The 21,461-nt window shown below is 38.2% G+C and overlaps 1 protein-coding gene across 9 annotated transcripts in view; it reads right to left on the reverse strand.

Annotated features, from left to right (window-relative positions):
* Positions 1 to 21,461, reverse strand: part of nrg2a (neuregulin 2a) — a 102,685-nt gene that overhangs the window by 30,924 nt on the left and 50,300 nt on the right. For all 9 annotated transcript variants that reach the window (XM_051876887.1, XM_051876888.1, XM_051876889.1 and 6 more), the window contains exon 4: positions 2,882 to 3,002. In XM_051876887.1, the coding sequence (XP_051732847.1) occupies positions 2,882 to 3,002 (121 nt within the window). The remainder of the gene's footprint in view (positions 1 to 2,881; positions 3,003 to 21,461) is intronic.

Below are 21,461 nucleotides of genomic sequence, written 5' to 3' on the forward strand. Positions count from 1 at the left end.
TTCTTCTGCGATCCAGAATGGCAGCACAGCTGAAAGGCTTGTTTGTTTGAGCTGCGCCCTCTACTGTACAGGCGTGAATCCTGAGGCTTATTCATTTCACTTTTGGCATGAAAGAGCCTTTACATTTGCCAAAAATAGAGCTTTTTTTGTTTTTATTAAAAAACAAACAAGTAAGCCCAGCCCAGGTAAGCAAAAGTAAAGTAATGGATTACTTTTCATAAAAAGTAACTAAGTAACGCAATTAGTTGTTTTTTAGAGAGTAATGCAATATTGGAACGCATTACTTTTAAAGGTAACTTTCCCCAACACTGTAAATAATATTAGTTAGAGATGGCCACTAAAAACAAACTCAGTAACGTACAGTCTTAAGATCAAAACTTGATCCTTGATGCTCAGCACAAGAAGGTGTCAGGGGCAGTGAAAAAACAGAGCCGAATACTACTGGTACCGCAGTCTGGGGCCCCCTCAGCGGTGGGCCATGAATCTCCACTGGCATTTCTCTCTCCTCCTCAGTTCTGTCATCTGTCCCTGTCTTATGTAAACATGACAGGGATGTCGATGTGGGGCTGCCGTAGCTTGGCAGGCCATGAAATACTCCCCCACACCCCCACTCCACATCATCCCAGCAAGAAAATAATTTTGGCCTGGGTCATTTATTACTTCTTCCTTCACTCCATATGTGTGTATGGAACTTTGTATTCAAAGAAAAAGAGGCAGGCATAAATATGAGGTAGCTTGTATGGCTAGACTTGTTCAGCCGGTGAGTAATTCCTATGGAAGCCTGGCCTATATTGAATGAGATAGCTTTGGGGCAACAATTCCCAGCGGGCCTTGACTGCATTATCCGACTTTTCTGGACCTGTGCCTCACCCGTGAGTGAATTAGCTGCAGCAATTGAGTTATTGCTCCTTCCAGTTTGTACACAACTTATTGAATGGCTGTTGGAGCCATGTCCTGGCCCTTTGCTTGCCAAGCAGTATTCCAGGGACGCATGGCGTGCATCTGGGCTGCAAATAGCAGCAGGTGCACTCATAACATAGCGCAACATGCGGTCTGAAATTGATTTAAAAGAAGTAGTAAAAGAGAAACAGCACCTTATGTTTCGCTGCTATAAGACCTGATCACATACATAGCTCCATATTACACACAAACTCGTTCCATGTGTTTCTGTATCCTTGTTTGTTGTCTTGCCCTTCACAGCTACTTAATCGCCCTGGTCTTGTTTTGATAATGCGGGTGAAAATATTTTTTTCAGCCCATAACAAGACGTCCTGAGCATCCCCGATTTAAAAGCGTCTGTGTAAATCGGTGTCCTTTTCCCCTGTGATTGAAATGTAAGCAAACAGACTTATTTACCTTGTGGGAGGCCTCTGGCTCTCATAAATATTTGTTCCAGCACTAAACCAGCATGACATGGCATTTCACAATGGTTTGATGCACATCGCTCCAGCACGCTAAACGTGGGCCACCAGAGCAGGACAAGAGGCCTGTTTTTTTGGGGGTTTTTTTTCAGATTCCCAAGCACATCACAGTCATATCGCACTCATCAACATCTGCACCAGTGAGTAAACCCACTGTACCCCCAACACAAGAGGGACACGACCGAAGACAGATGCGATAGATGGAGAGAATGAGAGCGAGTTTAAGGAGAAAAGGATTGATGGATACCATTTGGCCATTGCTGGAAAAAGACAAGGAACTCCAAGAACTAGGGATTCTTACTTCACTTAGCGTGCAGCTCTTAATCTCTCACTTATGAAGAAATATTATGAAGAACAGAAAGAAGGCAAGTTATAGAAGAACATCACTGAATGTATGGGTGTTTCTTCAATCATTCCCAGTGGGGTGATTTTTATTAAAAATAACCAATTTTATTTGAATTTTTTGGGCCTATTAAACTATTTTTATGTTTTTGTTGCCTTTTATATTTATAGATTTCGATTGTTTCACCCTTGACTTTTAATCTTATAAATGAAAAGCCAATGTAAAATATTCACCATAAAAAATATTAAAGCATAACAAAAGAAGACATTTAAATAAAAGTTAAACTTATGAAAAAAACAAACAAATAAAAAAAATATATATATATATTTTGAAATAATTTTTTAAAAATTAATTATCTATTTTTTTGTTAAAAATTGTGTCTCTTTGTTGTGGTGTCATCTCTATAACAACCAACAATATTGGTTATGAATAGGATATTTTTTTATTATGTATAATTTTCAAGCTGTAATTTTAAATAATGTAGGAAAGAAGTGTGGAATTATTATTTTGTCACATCCAAGAAGTATTGCAAAACTTAAAACAATTTTATATTATTTTATTGACTTTATTTAGGTTCCATAAAATGCTAATTCGGAAATTAGCTAGATAAAGTCGGCCATTTTATTTTTAAAAAATCCACCACAAAATTAATCAAACACAATGGTTTTGCTGCCTTTTTATATATAGATTTCAATTGTTTTACCCTTGACTTTCAATCTTATAAACGAAAAGCCAATGTAAAATATCCACCATAAAAAAATATTAAAGCATAAAAAAAGAAGAAATTTAAATGAGAGGTAAAATTGCAGAAAAAAAAAAAAAAAAAAGTCCACCACAAAATTAATCAAACACAATGGTGGAAATGGCATTGGTTCAAAAAAAAAAAAAAAAAGTAAAATAAAAATAATAATAATAATAATAAAATAAAATAAAATAAACCCTGTTTGTTTGTTTGTTTGTTTGTTTTTTCACAGGACCTAAAGTGCCCATAATTTAAGAAGCACCCATATACATTAAGAGCAAATATACCACATGTGTAAGCCCTTTGATTTGATTTGAATCCACCAGGAGTATAAATAGACTGACATGAAAGAAAAGGAACAGTAGAGAAACTCACTTGCAGGAAAACTGATTTATACCATGTATGTAGTAACAGTCACCGCCATTCACACAGTATGCCTTCTCTGTGTCGTTGCATTTTCTGGCGTGGCCCGAACCCGGAGATAACGTTGTGGTTACTGCAGGAAACAAAGACACAAACATCTTAAGACATCAATAGGGCATGCCACCCGAAAAAAAAAAAAAAAAAAAAAAAGACAGAGTTTAGTAAACAGTGAGTGCTTAGTAAACAATAAAGAGAACAACCATGTGATTGTGTAAGAACCAAAAACACACATGCCATCTTCTCAGATAACATTCATTACATGTTACTGATCATTTATCACATTTCAGTTTATGTCTCATTCCCTACAATAACAGTCATTCAGAACAATGCCTCTTTGCTTTCCATTGCAAATCACTCTGTACATCTTTGCTAAGGTTCGAGACGTTCGATAGGCAAAGATAAGTATTTCAGTAAACTCTGGAACCCCCTATCTCAACCCCCCACCGCCACCTGCTCCGGCTGATTCACAGGTCTGGAATGGATCTGTAATCCCGCCGTATTATCGAAGCAGCATTCAACATGTTTTGGGAAAACTGCACCTCATGAGTAAGAAAAAAATGAGAGGCCTGGAGAAAATTGTGTGTGGTGAAATCACATTACGGCCAGTTTGACAGCAGTTTGTTGACCTTCGGTACCAGTTTAATGGGTGTACATTGGGATGCAAGAACATGTTTATTGAATTTGTAATCAAAAGCAGAAACGTGAAGACTGACAGGGCAAACTGCTTCCCGCAGCCACATTATACGCATACCTATGCCGTTTCTCACTGCTGTTAAACTGAACATGCCTACAAACACTCATGTCATCACCACCCACTTGATGATTTTTCAAACACGCAATGGTTTTTGTTTAGCACAGCACAGTGGAGCATCTTTGTCAAGCTGAAACGGCGTTCAAAGCAAATGTTTTGAAGGAACATGCTTATTTAATCTTGCTAATCACAACGAAAAAGAAAAATGACTCTCCCAGCAGTTTTTATGGCATCACTTCACCACATCAAGCCCACCATTATTTATGTAATTAAAGAAATATTGTGATATCCAAACTAATGTTGTTAGTTTAGCTGGCTAGCGTGACTCATTTAGCCCCTGCTGGTAGATAACGTTACTACACCATTTGGGAGCTAAAAAGCATCTCTCTGCTTTGATGCCCATGCAAAGGTAGCTTTTGCAAGTAACAAATTAGTATAAAGGGTCAAAAAGTTATATTTATAAATAAATTTAATTTAAAAACATGTTCATTGAAGAAGAGATGTATTCAAAGCATTGTATGCAGTTTTACACTTTTTGCAATATAAAGGATCAAAAAGTGTCATTTTATGCTAAAAAAATGTATATACACACACATATATATACTGTATGTGTGTGTGTATATATATATATATATATATATATATATATATATATACACAGTGACCCATATATATATATATATATATATATATATTGACGAATAAGGTTTTTAAAAGTGTAAAAAAGCAAACATAATGGCGATATAATTTATTTTGAAGTTTTATTAAGTGTTAACAATAAGACTATGTGGTTTTTATAATCAGTTAACACTGCTTTTGTCATTTTTTACAAGATGGACAAAATTTGTCACCAAAAAAGTCATTCGGTTTAACCAAAATTTCGGTTTTACCGAATTATACTTTTGGTTATACTGAATGATGATATTTTCAAAAAATGCTAACAGGCTGATATCTAGCTAGCTAGCTGGCAAAAGGACAATCAAACATTTTATATTTAGTACAAGTTTTTAAAATATTACAACATTTTCCATATTTTATAGCGGTTGCACCGAATGACCTGATGTTTCGGGACATGCATATGAGCAAGTGAAAACATAAATTTTTCAAATAGTCAAAAGAGAGTTAGTTAATTTTCTTCACGATCATGTGGTGCTTTGCAGACGTCTGAATGATGTCACATCCTGTCACATGATACTGACCGCACTGACTTGATCCAGTATGGTCCCTTTATATTGGTTACTCCGAATGACATCAATGAAATTCATTTTTCCGGACATTCTTTCTCATAACAAAGCAACGACTTCTACACATAATTTTAATACCATTTTGCACTGTGTTGATATATGATGTTATAAAATCATGCCAGAATAAAAAAAAATATACATTTATTACATTTTAAGATATTTTAATCACAAATGAAATGGCTGTATTGGCCTTTGGACGGTTAAACCAAATGACCTTTTGACACTTCAAAATTTTTAAAATACCTTTATATGTGGCAAAATATAATTAAAACCTTTTGGATTCAATAAAAGAGATCTAGTTGTACTACCTTACATAATTTGGATGTCATATCTTTGTTTTTTATTATTATCAAAGCCTTTGGACAAAAAAAATGACCCGTCACGTCATTGACCCATACACACATATATAAGTATACATTTAAGTGAATAAAGGTACCTTTATGCTCCCAAAAATAATATATAAAAATAAATTTTAATTTAAAAATCATTACAGAAGACATGTATCCAAGTCATTGTATGTGAATTGCAATTTTAATGGTATTTTTAAATAAATGGATCCAGACAAAAATGAAAGTTACATCACTGACCCATAGAGAGATTTTTCCACATACTATAGACTGCATGTGTGGCATTCTGATCACCACTGATTATTTCCTTTATAGGTATTTTTTATTGGAAATGTGTTTCCTATTCATTTATACACAATGAGGGACAAGATGAAATGATGGTCTGAGGTAACTGACAACATGTGGTACATCAATCTAGGTCGAAAACAACCAGGCATATTTGTCTTGTTTCATGTTTGAGACACTACACTGCAGACCTCCAACCAAGCGTTTATTCCTCTAGCAGATTACACAAACATAGACTCATGAACATGTCAGGCAGTATGGTGAATCAATTGGCTAAGCATGAGGGTGGGACCTAACATTATTGGAATGAGTCATGGCTTTCCATGTTCTCCAGCATGATTTGAGAAAATCCCATTTTGTGCTTCAATGGAAGCAAGAACAAGAAATGAGTTCACATGATCACAAATTTATTTTTAATTATTTGATTAGTGATCTAGAAGCAGTGGAGAATCTTATACATTTCCTATTCCTTTTTATCACAGTGTTTGTTTGTTTAAATTTTTTCAAAATCCCTAAACTTCCTTTTTGAGGTTTAAAGGGATAGTTCAACCAAAAATGAAAATTATCCCATGATTTACTCACCCTCAAGCCATCCTAGGTGTATATGACTATCTTCTTTCAGATGAACACAATCGGAGATATATTTAAAAATATCCTTGCTCTCCGAAGATTTATAATGGTAGTGAATAGGGGATCACGTTTTGAAGCCAAAGATAAATGCATCCATCCATCATAAATATAATCCATATGGCTGTTAATAAAGGCCTTGTGAAGCGAGGCGATGGGTTTTTGTAAGAAAAATTTGATGAAAAATACAGTAAAAAGTGTAATATTGTGGAATATTATTACTATTTCAATATTTTTTTGTAAAAAACAAAAAAATCTGAATTTTCAGCATCACTACACCAGTCTTCAGTGTCACATGATCCTTCAGAAATCATATTCATCTAATCTATGCTGAATTGCTGCTCAAGAAACATTATTCTTATTATCAATGTTGACTGTTTTTTTGTTGTTGTTGTTTTTTAAAAGATTTTTTTAGTGTAAGATTTCAAGACTAAAAACTTGGATAGATTTTTTTAAATTTTTTAAATTGAATTCGGACCTGATCGAAGACTCTCTTGTTTCAAATTCAAAGATATTTCTAAAAATTTTAAGGAAATTGTCCTCAGTGAAGCCTCAGTTCTTAGACAAAATAGGTCAGAAATTCAGCTCAGAACAAAATGTGCCATCTTGTTCCTCTTCTTGCCTCATCGTAAGACCATGGCAACCTGACACACACATGTGGAACACCCGGCTGTAGTCAGGCCAAGAAAAGAGAAACGTTAGCAGATGTGGAAATGCACTTTATGCGTATCGGGGCCCATCCTGATATCAAACATGATCTAAAGGTACTAATGTTACCACATCAAATCACATAAGGGAAATCAGAGCACCATTGTGGTTTGGATTTCAAAGGCAGAGAGTTTTTGAACTTTCTTGTCCACTTTCATGTTCATGAAACTGCATGTCTAGTCAGGTTGTGTATTTGTGTACAAGTAATAAACAAATTGTGTGGCTTTGGCTTACAAAACATCTTGTGGCAGTTAGTTGAAATAAATACAGCAGGCGGTGTGGAAAATTAGTAAAATTTGGCTGTGACTGTCTTGCATAATTGAGTAAACGTCCAATGTTTACTGAGCTAATACGTTTTTTTTTTACTTGTTATAATTTACAGTTTTTATTTCACGGTAACCGTTCTCAAATGCTGAAAATATTAAATTCAAAACTCCCCCATGATTTATTAAAAAAGCATTCATTTTATATTTTTATTTATTTTTACTTTTTGCTTTTCAAAATGTGCAGTTTCTGCACAACTAGCATCACTTACAAGAGAACTGTAACAATATTGACTGTTTTCAAACAGGTTTCCCCGAACACATTTGCCATTGGTCAGTCAAACAAATAGCACCGCCTCCAAAAACATGCCATTGGTCAAGGGTTTTTTCCCCCCGTTTGGATAGGGCCACACATCTGAGCACTGAGGCTTCAAGAAAACTCATCTTGCAGCATTTTTAAATGTTTATATTTCGACCTTCACTCAGCTGTGTGGCATTCAAGAGAAATAGAGGAAACAACAGCAACATGTAACTATAATAACACTCCTTTCAATAACATGCATACGGGCTGGCCGGGATCCAGCTGGTTGCTGGGAGGCGCACGTTCCCTGCCACCCCCGTTCCGCCCCTCCATGCCCGCTGAGAGTTTTAGCATGTCTCAGTGCCTGTTAACCCCACTAGAGGACTAATGACACAGCACACTCAACAAGACTCAGCTTCCCTGGATGGAAAGATGGAGCCCATAGATATTAAGTCAGTGTTCCTATGAGAGCTGCCCTCAGAGCCTCATAAAGACCACATCCAGAGGCTCGAACATTCAGCTCGGCCTTTAAAACATCGGCACACCCTCCCAGAGCTTTAGGTACGGGCATGTTTGTATTCTTTACAGTCGACTCTGCTTATCCCCTTGAGGGTGAACAGGGGTGCACTGCGAAGCTAGCTATATTAAGACGATATTCAATTCACGAATTTCGCTGTGCATGATGCAAAAGCAAGTAAGCATTCTGGTGCATGCAAAACATTCTCAAAACTGGACAGCAGTATGCTATTCATTTAAATTTCCTCCTTGTTTTATGCATTACACAAATTTGGACATTTCCAAACTGAAAGTTTCCAAGTGTTCTCTGACAGTCAGATTAAAAAGAAGAATGTTACTATGACGTTTCTTCCAAAGCTGCAGTAAGATTTGCATGTCAGCAGCCTGTGGGGTAATTCTGACGATGTCTGTCATGTTTATGCCTCTGGTCTAGTGATACACTTCAAAAATCTCCATCCAGCAGTAATTGAGCTCTGACAGTTACATGCCTGTACAATATTCCCTCTTGTTTCTGAGGTTACCATCAGCTGTCCGCTGGAGATCTGGGAAAACTCGAGAAATACCTGCTGAGACTGCATGTGCCAGGGAGATGAGGTGGAGGGGGGAGAGAGAGAGAATGTTTTAGAGAGAAGAGAGAGAATGGATGGGAAGGTGGTTTAAAGGGATAGTTCACCCAAAAATAAAAAAATTATCCCATGATTTACTCACCCTCAAGCCATCCCAGGTGTATATGACTATCTTCTTCCATAGGAACACAATCAGAGATATATTTAAAAATAACCTTAGTCCTCCAAGGTTTATAATGGTAGTGAATAAGTGAATAAGATAAACGTTTTGAAGTAAAAAATAATGCATCCATCCATAAAAAAAGTAATCCATACAACGCCAGGGGGTTAATAAAAGGAATTCTGAAGCGAAGCGATATGTTTTGTAAGAAAAATATCCATATTTAAAACTATATATTCAAATAACTAGCTTTTGGTGGACGACAGTACACAGAATGCGCAAGTCGACTTGCAGCGGAAGAGTACCTGACGCACAACATAATGACAATGCGGAGGCGCGGAGCAAAACAAAAGAGAAATGTCAGAGGATTTCGATATAAGAGAAGAGGAGCTTAAATTTGTTGCACAGCCCTATTTGTTTGAACCGCGAGAGGCGTCTAAGCTTACAATACTCATACATCCTGCATCATACATCGCGTCAGAGGGTTACTCATTTGGCGCAAGTTGACTTGCACATTCTGCGTACATTTGTCCACCAGAAGCTAGTTATTTGAATTTATAAAGTTTTAAATATGGATATTTTTCTTACAAAAACTAATCACTTCGCTTCAGAAGGCCTTTATTAACCCCCTGGAGTCGTATGGATTACTTTTTATTTTTTTTATGGATGGATGTATTATTTTTGATTTCAAAATGTGGCCCCCATTCACAACCATTATAAACCTTGGAGGACTAAAGATATTTTTAAATATATCTCAGATAGTGTTCAACTGAAAGAAGATAGTCATATCAAACATGTAATTCTGAATGGCTGTGAAGATTTGATACAAACAGATGAAGTTTGTCATCTGTTAGCATGGCATGCTAACTAACAAATCCTTGACCACTTAGTATAAACAAAAAGAAAAGAAAATAAGTCAGTTTCCTATTCTTAGTTAGTATTGCTGCTAAGCTAAACCAGACGTAGGCTAGCCATGTTCACGCCACAGTTCACGCTAAATGATCAACAAAGCATTCCGAGATAACAAGGTCAGTTTCACTACAGTCCTTGACAATTGCTTTTTATCCAATGTCACACTCACCCCTTTTTTTACATTCAACTACAGCGCCAGGTCATTTTTCAAGCCTCGTGTTCACTGGCTAGGTTACGTTTCTATCCCTGACATGCTAAAGTTCTTAAATGGCACGCACTAAGCAACTTTCACTACAGCTCCTGTGAGAAGTCACTTTCTCCTGCTTGAAAACCCAAGGGTTTGGTCAGCAAGCTTAGCCCTGAGTTTGATTAATCCTTCATGGCCAAGGAACTGAAAAGAGGGCCTGGGTGGGGGCAAAACGGGGCCATCTGGAAGGCTTCATAAACATGTCTATCTTTCTGCACTCTCCAAAAGGGTTCTAGGAAAGTCGTAAAAATGAAAGGAGAGGTCCCTTTGCTGAGAGTGTTTTATTTTTTCTTCTGGAGACACATTCACCAAGTCCGAGTAATTCCATAAGTGTAGGGATGTCCGACAGGTGCCCCTTGTATTCATTTGCAGGCTTAACCCTCATGTTCTGTTTGCAGACTCAGAGATTCAATATCTTAATAGCTTAAAAAATATACTTAACAATAAAATATCAGGTTGATGACTTTCCAAATCTTGTGAATATATGTTTCTAATCATAAATTCAACGAAAAATGTTTTTGGGGTCTTGGAGGTCGAAGATATAAAACATCTGATTCTCTACTTTATATGGATAAATCACATTTGTGATCCATTATCTGTCAAATGAGTTTTGATTATGTCAGAAGGTCATATTAAAAGATTAAAGAGTTAGTTCACCCAAAAATGAATTACTCACCCTCAAGTTGTTCCAAACTTTCGTTCATTTTCGGAACACAAATGAAGATATTTTTGATGAAAATCTGTTCATGTGAGCACAACGACACAGTGATGCTAGCGCAGGAGCCGGCCAATAATGAGCTGGCGTTCTGACGTAGAACCCGGAAGTGCTGCACTGTGTTTACAATGTGAACAGCATCACAGGCCGACACGGAAGAGAAGAAATTGTTGAATAAAGTCGTTTTTTTTTTTTTTTTTTTTTGCACAAAACGTATTCCTGTTGCTTCATAACATTAAGGTTGAACCACTGTAGTCACATGGACTATTTTAACGATATCTTTACTACCTTTCTGGGCCTTGAAAGTGGTAACGGGGGGAGCTCTCAGATTTCATCAAAAAATATATTGTGTTCAAAAATAATTTGTGTTCCGAAGATGAACGAAGGTCTTAAGACTAGTCCCAGACTAGCATGCATGTTTGAGCTGTATAAACTGAAAGCAACTTGTACAGACATATCTTAAAATATGTCAGTACTATTGTTTTGTCTCAAGATGCACACCAGTAATTAAAAAAATAAAAGTTTTTTTTCTAGGGCATGTTTATAAAAGCTACTTAAATGTCCTAAATGAACTAAGGCCTAATCCTGGTTTAATCTAAGCCCTGTCCGTGAAACCAGGCCTTTAAAGCGAAAATAAGAGGTTAATTCCAAAATTACTATTATTATTTTACACATAAATCACTAGGATCTCTGGGACCCTAAACATAAAACAACCAAATCAACTTAACAGAATGTGAGGGTTATTTCAGGACTAAACAAATAATATCCACTAGTTCAAATTACATCCACATTGCTGGTACACCCTTTGGTAGTTTGAGAGCCAAAGGAAAAGTTCAAAAAGCTCCAGCAGCTGACAAACGATGCTTGAGAGATTATGATAGTGAAGCCATGGTCAACCCCCTATGCCAGGAGATGTCTCTTGTTACAGCTGGGAGCAGAATCCCATCACTGCAAAGAGGTCAATTTATACAGCATGCAATCTTACAGCTTTTGAGTGCTTTCCATTATGCGAAACCATTATGTGCATCCCTTTTGTTTAAAGGGGTTGCCAAAGCCTTTCAGAGAGGTCTTCTCAATTTCACATTTATATGTGCACCACTGCATTTATTAAAAGCCTCTAAACAAAATCATATGGCCTAGAGCAAGTAAAGAAAAAACTGCTATCACACTATCAGTTTTGTAGCAACAGCTTTGGTGCACTGCAGGGCACAAGAGTTCAGATGTCAGTGGTGTTTTGATTGTGTCGCAGACTGGCGCTGAACTGTGGAAATGATGTTATTTTATCTGTGGACAAGTATGCATGATTGTGTGCTCAAGGGCAAGTGCAAATATAGAGCAATAAAATAAAATAATAAACAAAGAAAATTATTATACATGTGTAGAAGTTGTTGCTTTGTTATGAGAAAGAATGTCCTGAAAAATGAATTTCACTGATGTCATTCGGAGTAACCAATATAAAGGGACCATTTTGGATCAAGTCATGCAGTCAATATCATGTGACAGGATGTGACATTATTTAGACACCTGCAAAGGACCACATGGTCATGAAGCAAAGTAATTAACTCTCTTTTAACTATTTGAAAAATTCATGTTTTTTTACGCATGTCCTGAAACATCAGGTCATTTGGTACAACCGCTATAAAACATGGAAAATGTAGTAATGTTTTAAAAACTTTGTACTAAATATAAAATGTTTGATTGTCCTTTTGCTTGATATCAGCCTGTTAGATTTGTTTGAAAATATCGTCATTCGATATAACCAAAAGTGTCATTCGGTAAAACCGAAATTTTGGTTAAACCGAATGACTTTTTTGGTGACAAATTTGACAACGACAAAAATGACAAAAGCAGTGTTAATTGATTATAAAACCACATAATCTCATTGTTAACACTTAATAAAACTTCAAAATTAATTATATCTCCATTATGTTGTTTTACACTTTTAAAAACCTAATTCGTCAATGACACATATATATATGTGACGCATATATACATATATGTGTGTGTGTATGTGTATGTAAAATAATGTTCACTACTTAATTTTATGATTTATGTAGTGAACCAATTCGCAATTATGTTTTGTATATATACTTTTATTTATTCATATATACTTCCCGTTCACAAGTTAGAGGATTTCTCATATTTTTAATATTAAAATAAAAAGTTTACTTGACAATTTAACCTAAGGATTCATAACCTAAGGATAGGCACAGCTAGTTCATATTACGGTCCACACAAGCTAACATACTGTATAATCCCTATAGGTAACACATAATCCTATGTGCTATTTTACATAATACTCTGTGAGTGTTCCATGTGTAGTAAAACAAATACATGTGTGCGGTGAATGTAGAATACAGCTGTGGTGTGGGTGCATTCTTCAGTGCTTTAAGAGCCCTGTGTAATCTATTATCTCTTTAAGACCTTCAGCATGGACTTGAGACTCTTCATGTTTGACTCTTCATGTTCAACAAAAGGCTAGCCTGTTAGGAAACAGAGCTTTCCCTCAAGTGTGATTGCTATAGTGATCCGGTATTTGGATGTTTACTTAAATCTTTGTAAAAAGAGACATTGGACCAGTCAGTGGAAAACAAACTCCAGTCCTTAGAATAAGAACCCAATATTTACCCCTTAAGACAAATCATGCATGAGAACAAGCAGGTAAAAAATTTACATACAGTATTTGCATATACATACTTAGAAGTTCAAAGGGAGCTTAAAAAAGCATGAGACACGTGTCGAAGTCTTTCCAGTCGCTGTTTTGACAGGAGGCCAAAATTAAAATGACTCATATCATAATGCACAAAAACCACTGTTTAAGAGTCACGAACCCTATCTTCAGAACTCTTTACCCTCAGTCCACCAAAACAGAAACAAAAAGAATACAAGCAAGAATAACAGAAGCCTAGAGTGAACTATGTCCTGTATTTTTTCCTTTTCATTAACAGGTCTTTATTTTTCTCCTCTATTGCCTGCTTCTTGCAGCATAGCTGATGTGTCTGGTCTTGTCCTCCACAATCATTTCAGAGATGACTCTGAGAAATCAAAGAGCGCTATTTCTCGCGATTGCACAACAGGGCGCATGTGTAAACAAGCAAGAGTCGGGCCACTTACCCAAAGGGGGTGGGGAGCTGCTGGGCGGCGTGAGGGCATGGGCAAGGGTGCTCGTCGGTCTGGAGGTAGGCTCGGAGGAGGCTGTGCCCGGGGTGAGGGTGGGCAGAGACTCGGGGAACCATCGAAAGGATGAGACGGGACTGCCGTGCATCCGTGGAGCATCATCTGTGCGGAGCCCCTCCTCCTCATCCTCTCCCCTGAGAAGATCCAGCCAGTCGGGGTCCTTGCTACGACCAGCTCCCTGAATCAAAGCTCGGCGGAGCAGTAGCAAACAGGCTCCGAGTCCCAGTAGCAGAAGCAGCAGAACGGGCACGAGGAGCAGGGCTCTTCCTCCGCATGCTCCCCTGCAGCAGGGCCTTGGAGGACGGCGCGGGGGAGGCTGCGGCACAGGGAAACGCTCACCTCCAGTCCCTGATACAAGCCCAACGCTCTGCCCCTGACAAAGAGAGACCAGAAGGACAGGCAGCGGATAGACAGACACATCTGGGTCCATCGGAGGCTCATCCAAATCCTGCTCGATCCCTTCCGGCTCGTGCTTCCTCTGCAAGCGCTCATAGGGCTAACGTGTCCGGTACGAAATCTCCATTACACACTTCTCAAACCGCCCTGCACACACACATACCTTGAGGCCAGTTGTCAGGACTCACAAAAAGGCCGCCCTCACACACTACCGGGCGTGAAATTGTGGCATTGCGGTTCTTGGGGCGAGCTGGCAGACAGAAAGCGATCGCTAGATGTAGGGCTTCAGATCCGGGATGACCCCACCCAGAAACAGCAGCACCAGCCCACTGCCCCTCTTGCACCAGCTCTGATGGTCACAGCCAGCTGCAGCAAATCCACCCCACTGGAGCACACATTCACACACCCACATATATACCAGCATCCGGTCTGATGGGGAAAACAGAGGGGCTCTCCCCACCCAAACACACTTAATGAAGTAATGAATACTGTGGGCAAGACCACCAGCAACATGTGGCATGGGGGGAGTGGGAGGGACAGCTGTGGCAGATGACTACAAAGAGCAGCACCTTTAAAAGAAGGAAGCGGGAATGGGAAATATATGTATTCCTTATGTGGACAGGTAGAATGCCTCAAACACAGCACACAGGCCTAAAGAATCTGACCCCCGAGTCAAAGGTCACACACGGCTCCTAATGGGCAACGCTTCATAATCCAAAACACGCTCCCTGGCGCATGCAAAACTCACCTACAGTACACGCATACACAGGGCCATAAGCATCGTGAACACTGAGGGGGACACAATCTTCCAATAATCAAATTTGTAGTTGATTAATGTGGGTTTTTTAAAGACAATTCTTGGATTTTACTATCTTGAATATTTGGTAACATCCATGCAGGTGAATTTCACAAAAAAAAAAAAAAAACACCCAAAAATCAAAGGGGAAAAACAATTATATTTCAATTAAATTATATTATATTCAATTGCTTATCACGTTAAAATTAAGCCTAATTTAGGAATTTAATTTTTTTTGCATTCTCTTCATAATTTAAAGGCACAATATGTAAGATTTTTGATTAAAATATCCAAAAACTACTGTAACAGTGTTATATATTTTTTGACTTGTGTACTTATATTATCCCAAATGTTCCCAAGAATGTTTAAATCTTACTGCAGTGTGCAACAAATGTCTCATAGCAGCCGCCGAGCGAACGCATAGAGTAATGTTATAACATCATTTTCAACACAGTCAAATGTATCTAATATGATAAAACAGCACTGCTTTACCCCACATACGCTTGACCGGAACAAGCGGAAGCGGCGACTGCGGCATAATAAAAGTTCCGAGCCGTGTGTCGCGCTCGTCTCTCATTAGCAAATCGCTCCAGCGGCCTCGTTCAGCTCCCACAGCACTCGGCCCTGCTCTGCTTCATACTACAGCAACATTAATAATCTCATCCATGAATATGATTTCTTCCCGAGTCCTGTCGGATTCTTTTCCCCTGGCTGTGAGGTGAAGAAGACATCTCCCATGATTCCGCACTCAATCTCGACGTCATTAAGCTATGCCTTTGTTTTGAATAGGTGACCTCTAACAGTGCAAAGTTACATATGTGCCTTTAAGACATAAAACACATCGACCTCATATTCTTGTAATGTGTTAATGTGATAGTTTAAAAAATGTTGTAAGGTGTCCTTGTTACAGTGTAATTACTGAGTAATAATAATAACTAACATATACTAACTATAGAGTTAGAGTTAGGATTTGGGTTTAGGATTAGTTGCGTTCAATTACTGATAGTTTACTGTTATACATGAAACAGGCAACAAAGACACTGCAAAATAAAGTGTTACCAAAAATGTAATACTGTAGAAATACTAAAGGGCCAGGTGTCATCTTAATTATCGTAAAAATAATATCACAATGCAATAAAAAACAAACAAAATCAGAAACGCACGATATATTATGACCATACTGGTAATTTTATGAATTAATTGCTCAGCTCTACAATATAATATATGTAATATAGATTACTTACTTTTAACGAGCAGAATTGTAAAATCAGTCAATATCTAAAAAATAAAAAAATTAATTTTTCAAATTCAATTCAAATTTCATGAAACATGAGCGGGACATATTCCAAGACAGGTTTCGCGAGATTCATTCTCAGTCCTCAAAGAAAACTCAGCAGAGCTATTTGGGCTCTTGGCAGTCTTCTGTTTGTTGATGTGTTATGTAAAGCCACCCTATTTGTGCTGAATTAGGGCTGCTGTCACCAGTTGTTCGTGTTGGACTGTAAATACAGTGCGCTTGCCATGACTCTCCCTGACTGATGGTCGACACGGCCCGTACCACACACCCACAACGATCAATGTCTTCAGTTCCCTTACAGGTACTTGACATCCTAGCAAAGCCACTGCCAACGTCCCAAAGAGATTTCTAGCATCCTTTAAGTCCAGTTAATCTTGTCATTTGAGCTTGAGGAGAAAACGAAGGGCCCGTTTTTTTGCAACAGAACGAGAAAGAGAGGTCGGGTGGTTATATAGAACGCTGCTTTACAGTGGACAAGTAAGAAATGGCAGACCTGAAAAAGACAGGGCAATGTGCTTATCCCCAGTTTGACGGTGGCGCTTAGCCAATGCCTGGGGTTAAAATCCTAGATTAAAGACAAGTAATGGTTTATATAAGTCAAGTTAAGCAGAAATGGATTGGCTTTCATCACAGAGGCAGGTGTTGTGTGTGTGAAGTTTTGTGAGGAGCTTCACACTGGTGTGAGAGAGCGGGAAAGCGGCTGAGAGAGAGGGAGAGAGAGATTGCTGCTGGTGGGCCCCAGCATGACTGATGAGTTTGGAACAATCGGCCGCCCAGCTGCGTTTTCCATCAAACACATTCCTCTCACCTCACGCTTTCCCTCTGTCCCACTCTTTCACTCTGCGGCTGTAAGCAGCGCCCCCTAGGGACGTGATTTTTATGTGATGGACAGAAAGACTTGAGCCATTTGGTGCAGGAATATCCTCATATCTATACTACCACAGTCTGGATTTCACATCATCCCATTTTTCTACAGAAAATGATATCTTTGATTCTGACAAGACTGAATATGATCTGATTGTGTGCAATTGAATATTACTCTATTTTCATTTGGCTCGAATTAGAACCAAGAGGTCAAAATTGAAAATAAGATCCATGTGTGCAACTGCCGGAGGTATTATGCAAATTAAGTCCCTGTTATGAAGTTTTCTATAGAAGTGACACGCACAGCCTGAGAAACAGGCATCATGTGCACATTGAAGCAGGAAGACCGCACCAAACCCTCCCTAAATGAGTCCAGCAGTCAACACAGATGAGATCTAAGGGAGGAATCACCTCGACTCGTCTCTAGCCCTGGAGGTCTGGAATAACAGAGAATCCAATTTCAAAATATGTGATTTTGAAATCCTAAAGCACTTACTTAGCAGATGTTTAGGGTTTCGTAGATTTAATAAGAGCAGCTTTTTAAATCAAATATAAATGCAATATGATGACGAAACTAATCTTAAAACTTCCCTTACACAAGAAAGTGAACAAAGTCAAACTGTACTCTATTTACTTTCTTAAAAAGGGTTAGTTCACCCAAAAATGAAATTTCTGTCATTAATTACTCAGCCTCATGTCATGCCAAACCCGTAAGACCGTCATTCATCTTCAGAACACAAATTAAGATATTTTTGATGAAATCCGAGGGTTTCTGAACCACACATAGGCAGCAACGTCATTGTACCTTTCAAGGCCCAGAAAGGTACCAAAGACATCGTTAAAAGTCCATGTGACTACACAATTTTAGAAGTGGTACCCCTAAAATTCCAAGATAAGCTTATTTGTAGGCTATAACTTATTAGTACCTGTATTATTAGTTATATAAAAGTAATATATAACAATATTATTATTATTGTAACACTTGTTGCAATGTTACACATTTTACAAGCAGCACCACCAAAATTCCAAATTAAGTTCATTTGTATAACTTATTAGTATTAGTATTAATGAAATATATTATTATTCTTATTGTAACACTTGTTGCAATGTTACACATTTTACAAGCAATACCAACAAAATTTCGTATTAAGTCATATTAAGTAACTGATTATATAACAATAATATATAAAATAGTATTATTATTATTAATTATAACAACAATAATAATGCTTAATATTATTAATATTATTATTTATGCCATTACATTTACATACAAATCCCACCCTACATTTTTCTCATTGGAAGTCCTATTTCATTCCTTAAATACATTAGATTATCCAAATAAAATGGGTTGTGAAAACCATTTTAAAGCTGCAGTCTGTAAGTTTTGCCTCTTTGTCGCCATCTCTGTTTGAAACCTGCAATTGCAGTTATTTGCGGAATTATCATCTTTACGTGGGTTGTGCTTCGGCACGGCTCCTCACCACAGATGAATCTAATGTTTGCTGTCAGTCAACACACCGGTGTGGAATCTGTGGATACTGTACTTAGGAATCACAGATTCTACGTCTTGGAAGTATGACTAAAATGAGAATTTTCACCGGAAAATGTCATCTGAACAAGTAAGTAATCAAAATGATAAGTTTAATTATTGCAGCTGCTGTGAGAAAAGGCTATAAATGATCCTCTGCCTACAGCATCCTCCACATGCCATATAGACCTTATGTAGCCCCGCCCCTTTTCAGTGCTGCGCTCGTCTTTTGACTTCCGGCTTGTATTTCCACAGCGATCTTATGTATTTATGAAAGAACTGCTCATTTTAAAATCTTCCCGGTCTACTGACATTTGTTAAGACATCTGATTTAAACATAACAATGCTCATGATAACTTTCATTAACTCTACAACAGGTTAATCCACTTCACCAGCTAATTTTTCTCAGTTCAAAGACAATATTCTAAAGATGGCGGCGCGCTTGTTTCTCTGGTAAATAAGGTCTATAGCAGGGGTCTGCAATTAAGTTTGGCATTGGGCCAAAAAAAAATAAAAAAATTGCCACTAGATGGCGGGCTAGAACATAGGCAATTCTAGTTGCATTTTTCATCAATTAATTTCTTTTAACTGTGACAGACTGTTACAGTGATGTTTTGTAACTGATATTGAGCTGTTATTCTGTGTTAAATCCTGTAGTAGGACAGTCATTAACAAAAAAACACATTTGTGTGGTGGTGTCCAGGTTTTACACTGGATAAATTAATTAAAGCAGAGTAGTGACCTGGCAAGTATCTTCATTCACTTGAATAAGCCCATTAATGGCATGTTTGAGTCATGCTCTTAACGAACTATTTTTAATTTTCTCTTTCCATATTGTGAATAATAAATGTGTATCATTTAAATTTGCTTGTTACACAATGTAGCCTAACTTATTGTAATAATTATTTGACATAGCCTACTTTTACACAGAATTATTCCTTGGCATCCTCACGTACTAAACTGCATTTATTTATTTTTTTAAATTGTTTGCGTGATGGAGGTACATTATTACGTCGTGTGCAGACTGATGTTAACATTTAAGTTAGCTGGTGAGAGAAAAATGGCACTATCAAAGAGTCTAAAGAGGAAAGTTGACAGCAAAAACAGGGCATACAAAGAAGGATGGAAAGACAACTATGCGTTCACCCTACCTAGTTTTGTGAATGCAAAGCCGGTGTGTCTTATCTGCAATGAAGTTGTCGCTGTTTGCAAAGAATAAAACACCGTGTCAACACCAGACGCGAGCGGCGCGACGCGTCAAAAGATAATAGAACCCATTATAATTAGTAATATTTTCTACACTGGATGCGGTGCGAAAAAAGTCGTGTCTGGTGTAGACACGGTGATAATATTAGATGGCACCACGAGACGAAGATCTATTTCAGAACCAGCCGCTATCAAAATAATAAGGCTGCGTGTGCGGGCCAGCTATTATTGCTGGCCGGCCAGTTTTGGCCCGCAGGCCGCCTATTGCCGACCACTGCCATATAGCCTACTAGCTGGGACTTGTTCTTTATGTAAACAGACGTGAAGTAATGACAGAATGGCGGCGTGCTCGAATTTCCCCCAGAAACCCACCAGCACCGATTTTATTATAAAACATTATTACAAGCTTACCGTTGTGAATCGGGCTAAGGTAAGGAGATAGTTTTTAACACAAACTTTAGTTTTGAACTCGAAAATTGATTTTGGATAAATTTTAACCAAAAAAAATACAGACTGCAGCTTTAAGGTCAAATTGTTAGCGATTCTGCAAAGGAAATGAAGAGGTTCAGCTTATGAGCATTAAGCTACATGCCATTGTTTAATATGGAATGAGATAACAGTGGATGGCTTGAGCATGTTTTGGTGCAGCAGTACATTTGTAACACTAATACTGCTGTCTGCATGGGCTGATTGTTTGCCCACTAAATATTCGTCCACAGGAGAAGAGCGTGTAACCTTCTGACCTTTTCATGTCCCGCTTCACCCGTCCGGTGACCTGTGACTCCACAATGCTTTGATAAACCAGAGTCACCTTCAGCACGGACGTATAGACAAACACACAGGAGCAGCAGGCAGTGAAGGGTGACGGTGCTGTGGTGTCGAACTGAGAGCTATCATGGGTCTGCTATGCAGACAGAAGCAGCAGTGTTTCGGAGGCAACCATACAGCCAAGCTACCCCCTGGGAAAGGGGGTGGGCTCTAAAATCGTCTGTTGTTTGTCTTCATTAATTATAGTCCCAAGGTCACAGGGTCTCTGGACACCCTCAGTTCACCTCCCCTGAACGGCATTAAACTTCAGCCCAGATCAGCTATAATTAATGAGTCCAATTACTCAGCTCACTTATCTTGTTAAACGTCCTGCTGGAAGAGCCAAAATATGCATGTGTGTGTTTACTAGAGTTGTTTAAAAGGGAGGTGTGTGATGAAAAACAGCCTTTATGAAAAGAGAGATTAATTTCCTGTGTCATACCACCAGTGCAGCAGTGACAAAAATTCGCCTGGGAGTCCGGCAATTTGATTGGCTGATAGAGTGAGAGGCAGCACACGATTGGCTGAATGCCTGGACAGAGTCAACGATCTACAACTTAAATATTATAAAATTAAAAATTTCCAATTATAAAATTGCTTTGAAAAAGCTGCCTCTGCAAAGCATCTGGCTCTTTTCCGTCTTCTGCTTTCCCTCCATCTTTGTCTTCCTTTGCTCTCTGTTTCCTTCCCTTACACCACCTCCCCAACCTAATGCTTCTTTTCCCTATCGACCTCTCCATCTCTCGCTCTTCTTCATAGGCGGATTCACAGATAGCGCCAATGCGTACAGCTGCCGCAGGCCCCCAAACAGCGTAG

Source organism: Ctenopharyngodon idella, chromosome 21 (assembly GCF_019924925.1).
Source record: "Ctenopharyngodon idella isolate HZGC_01 chromosome 21, HZGC01, whole genome shotgun sequence".
In the NCBI taxonomy this organism is placed as follows: Eukaryota; Metazoa; Chordata; class Actinopteri; order Cypriniformes; family Xenocyprididae; genus Ctenopharyngodon; species Ctenopharyngodon idella.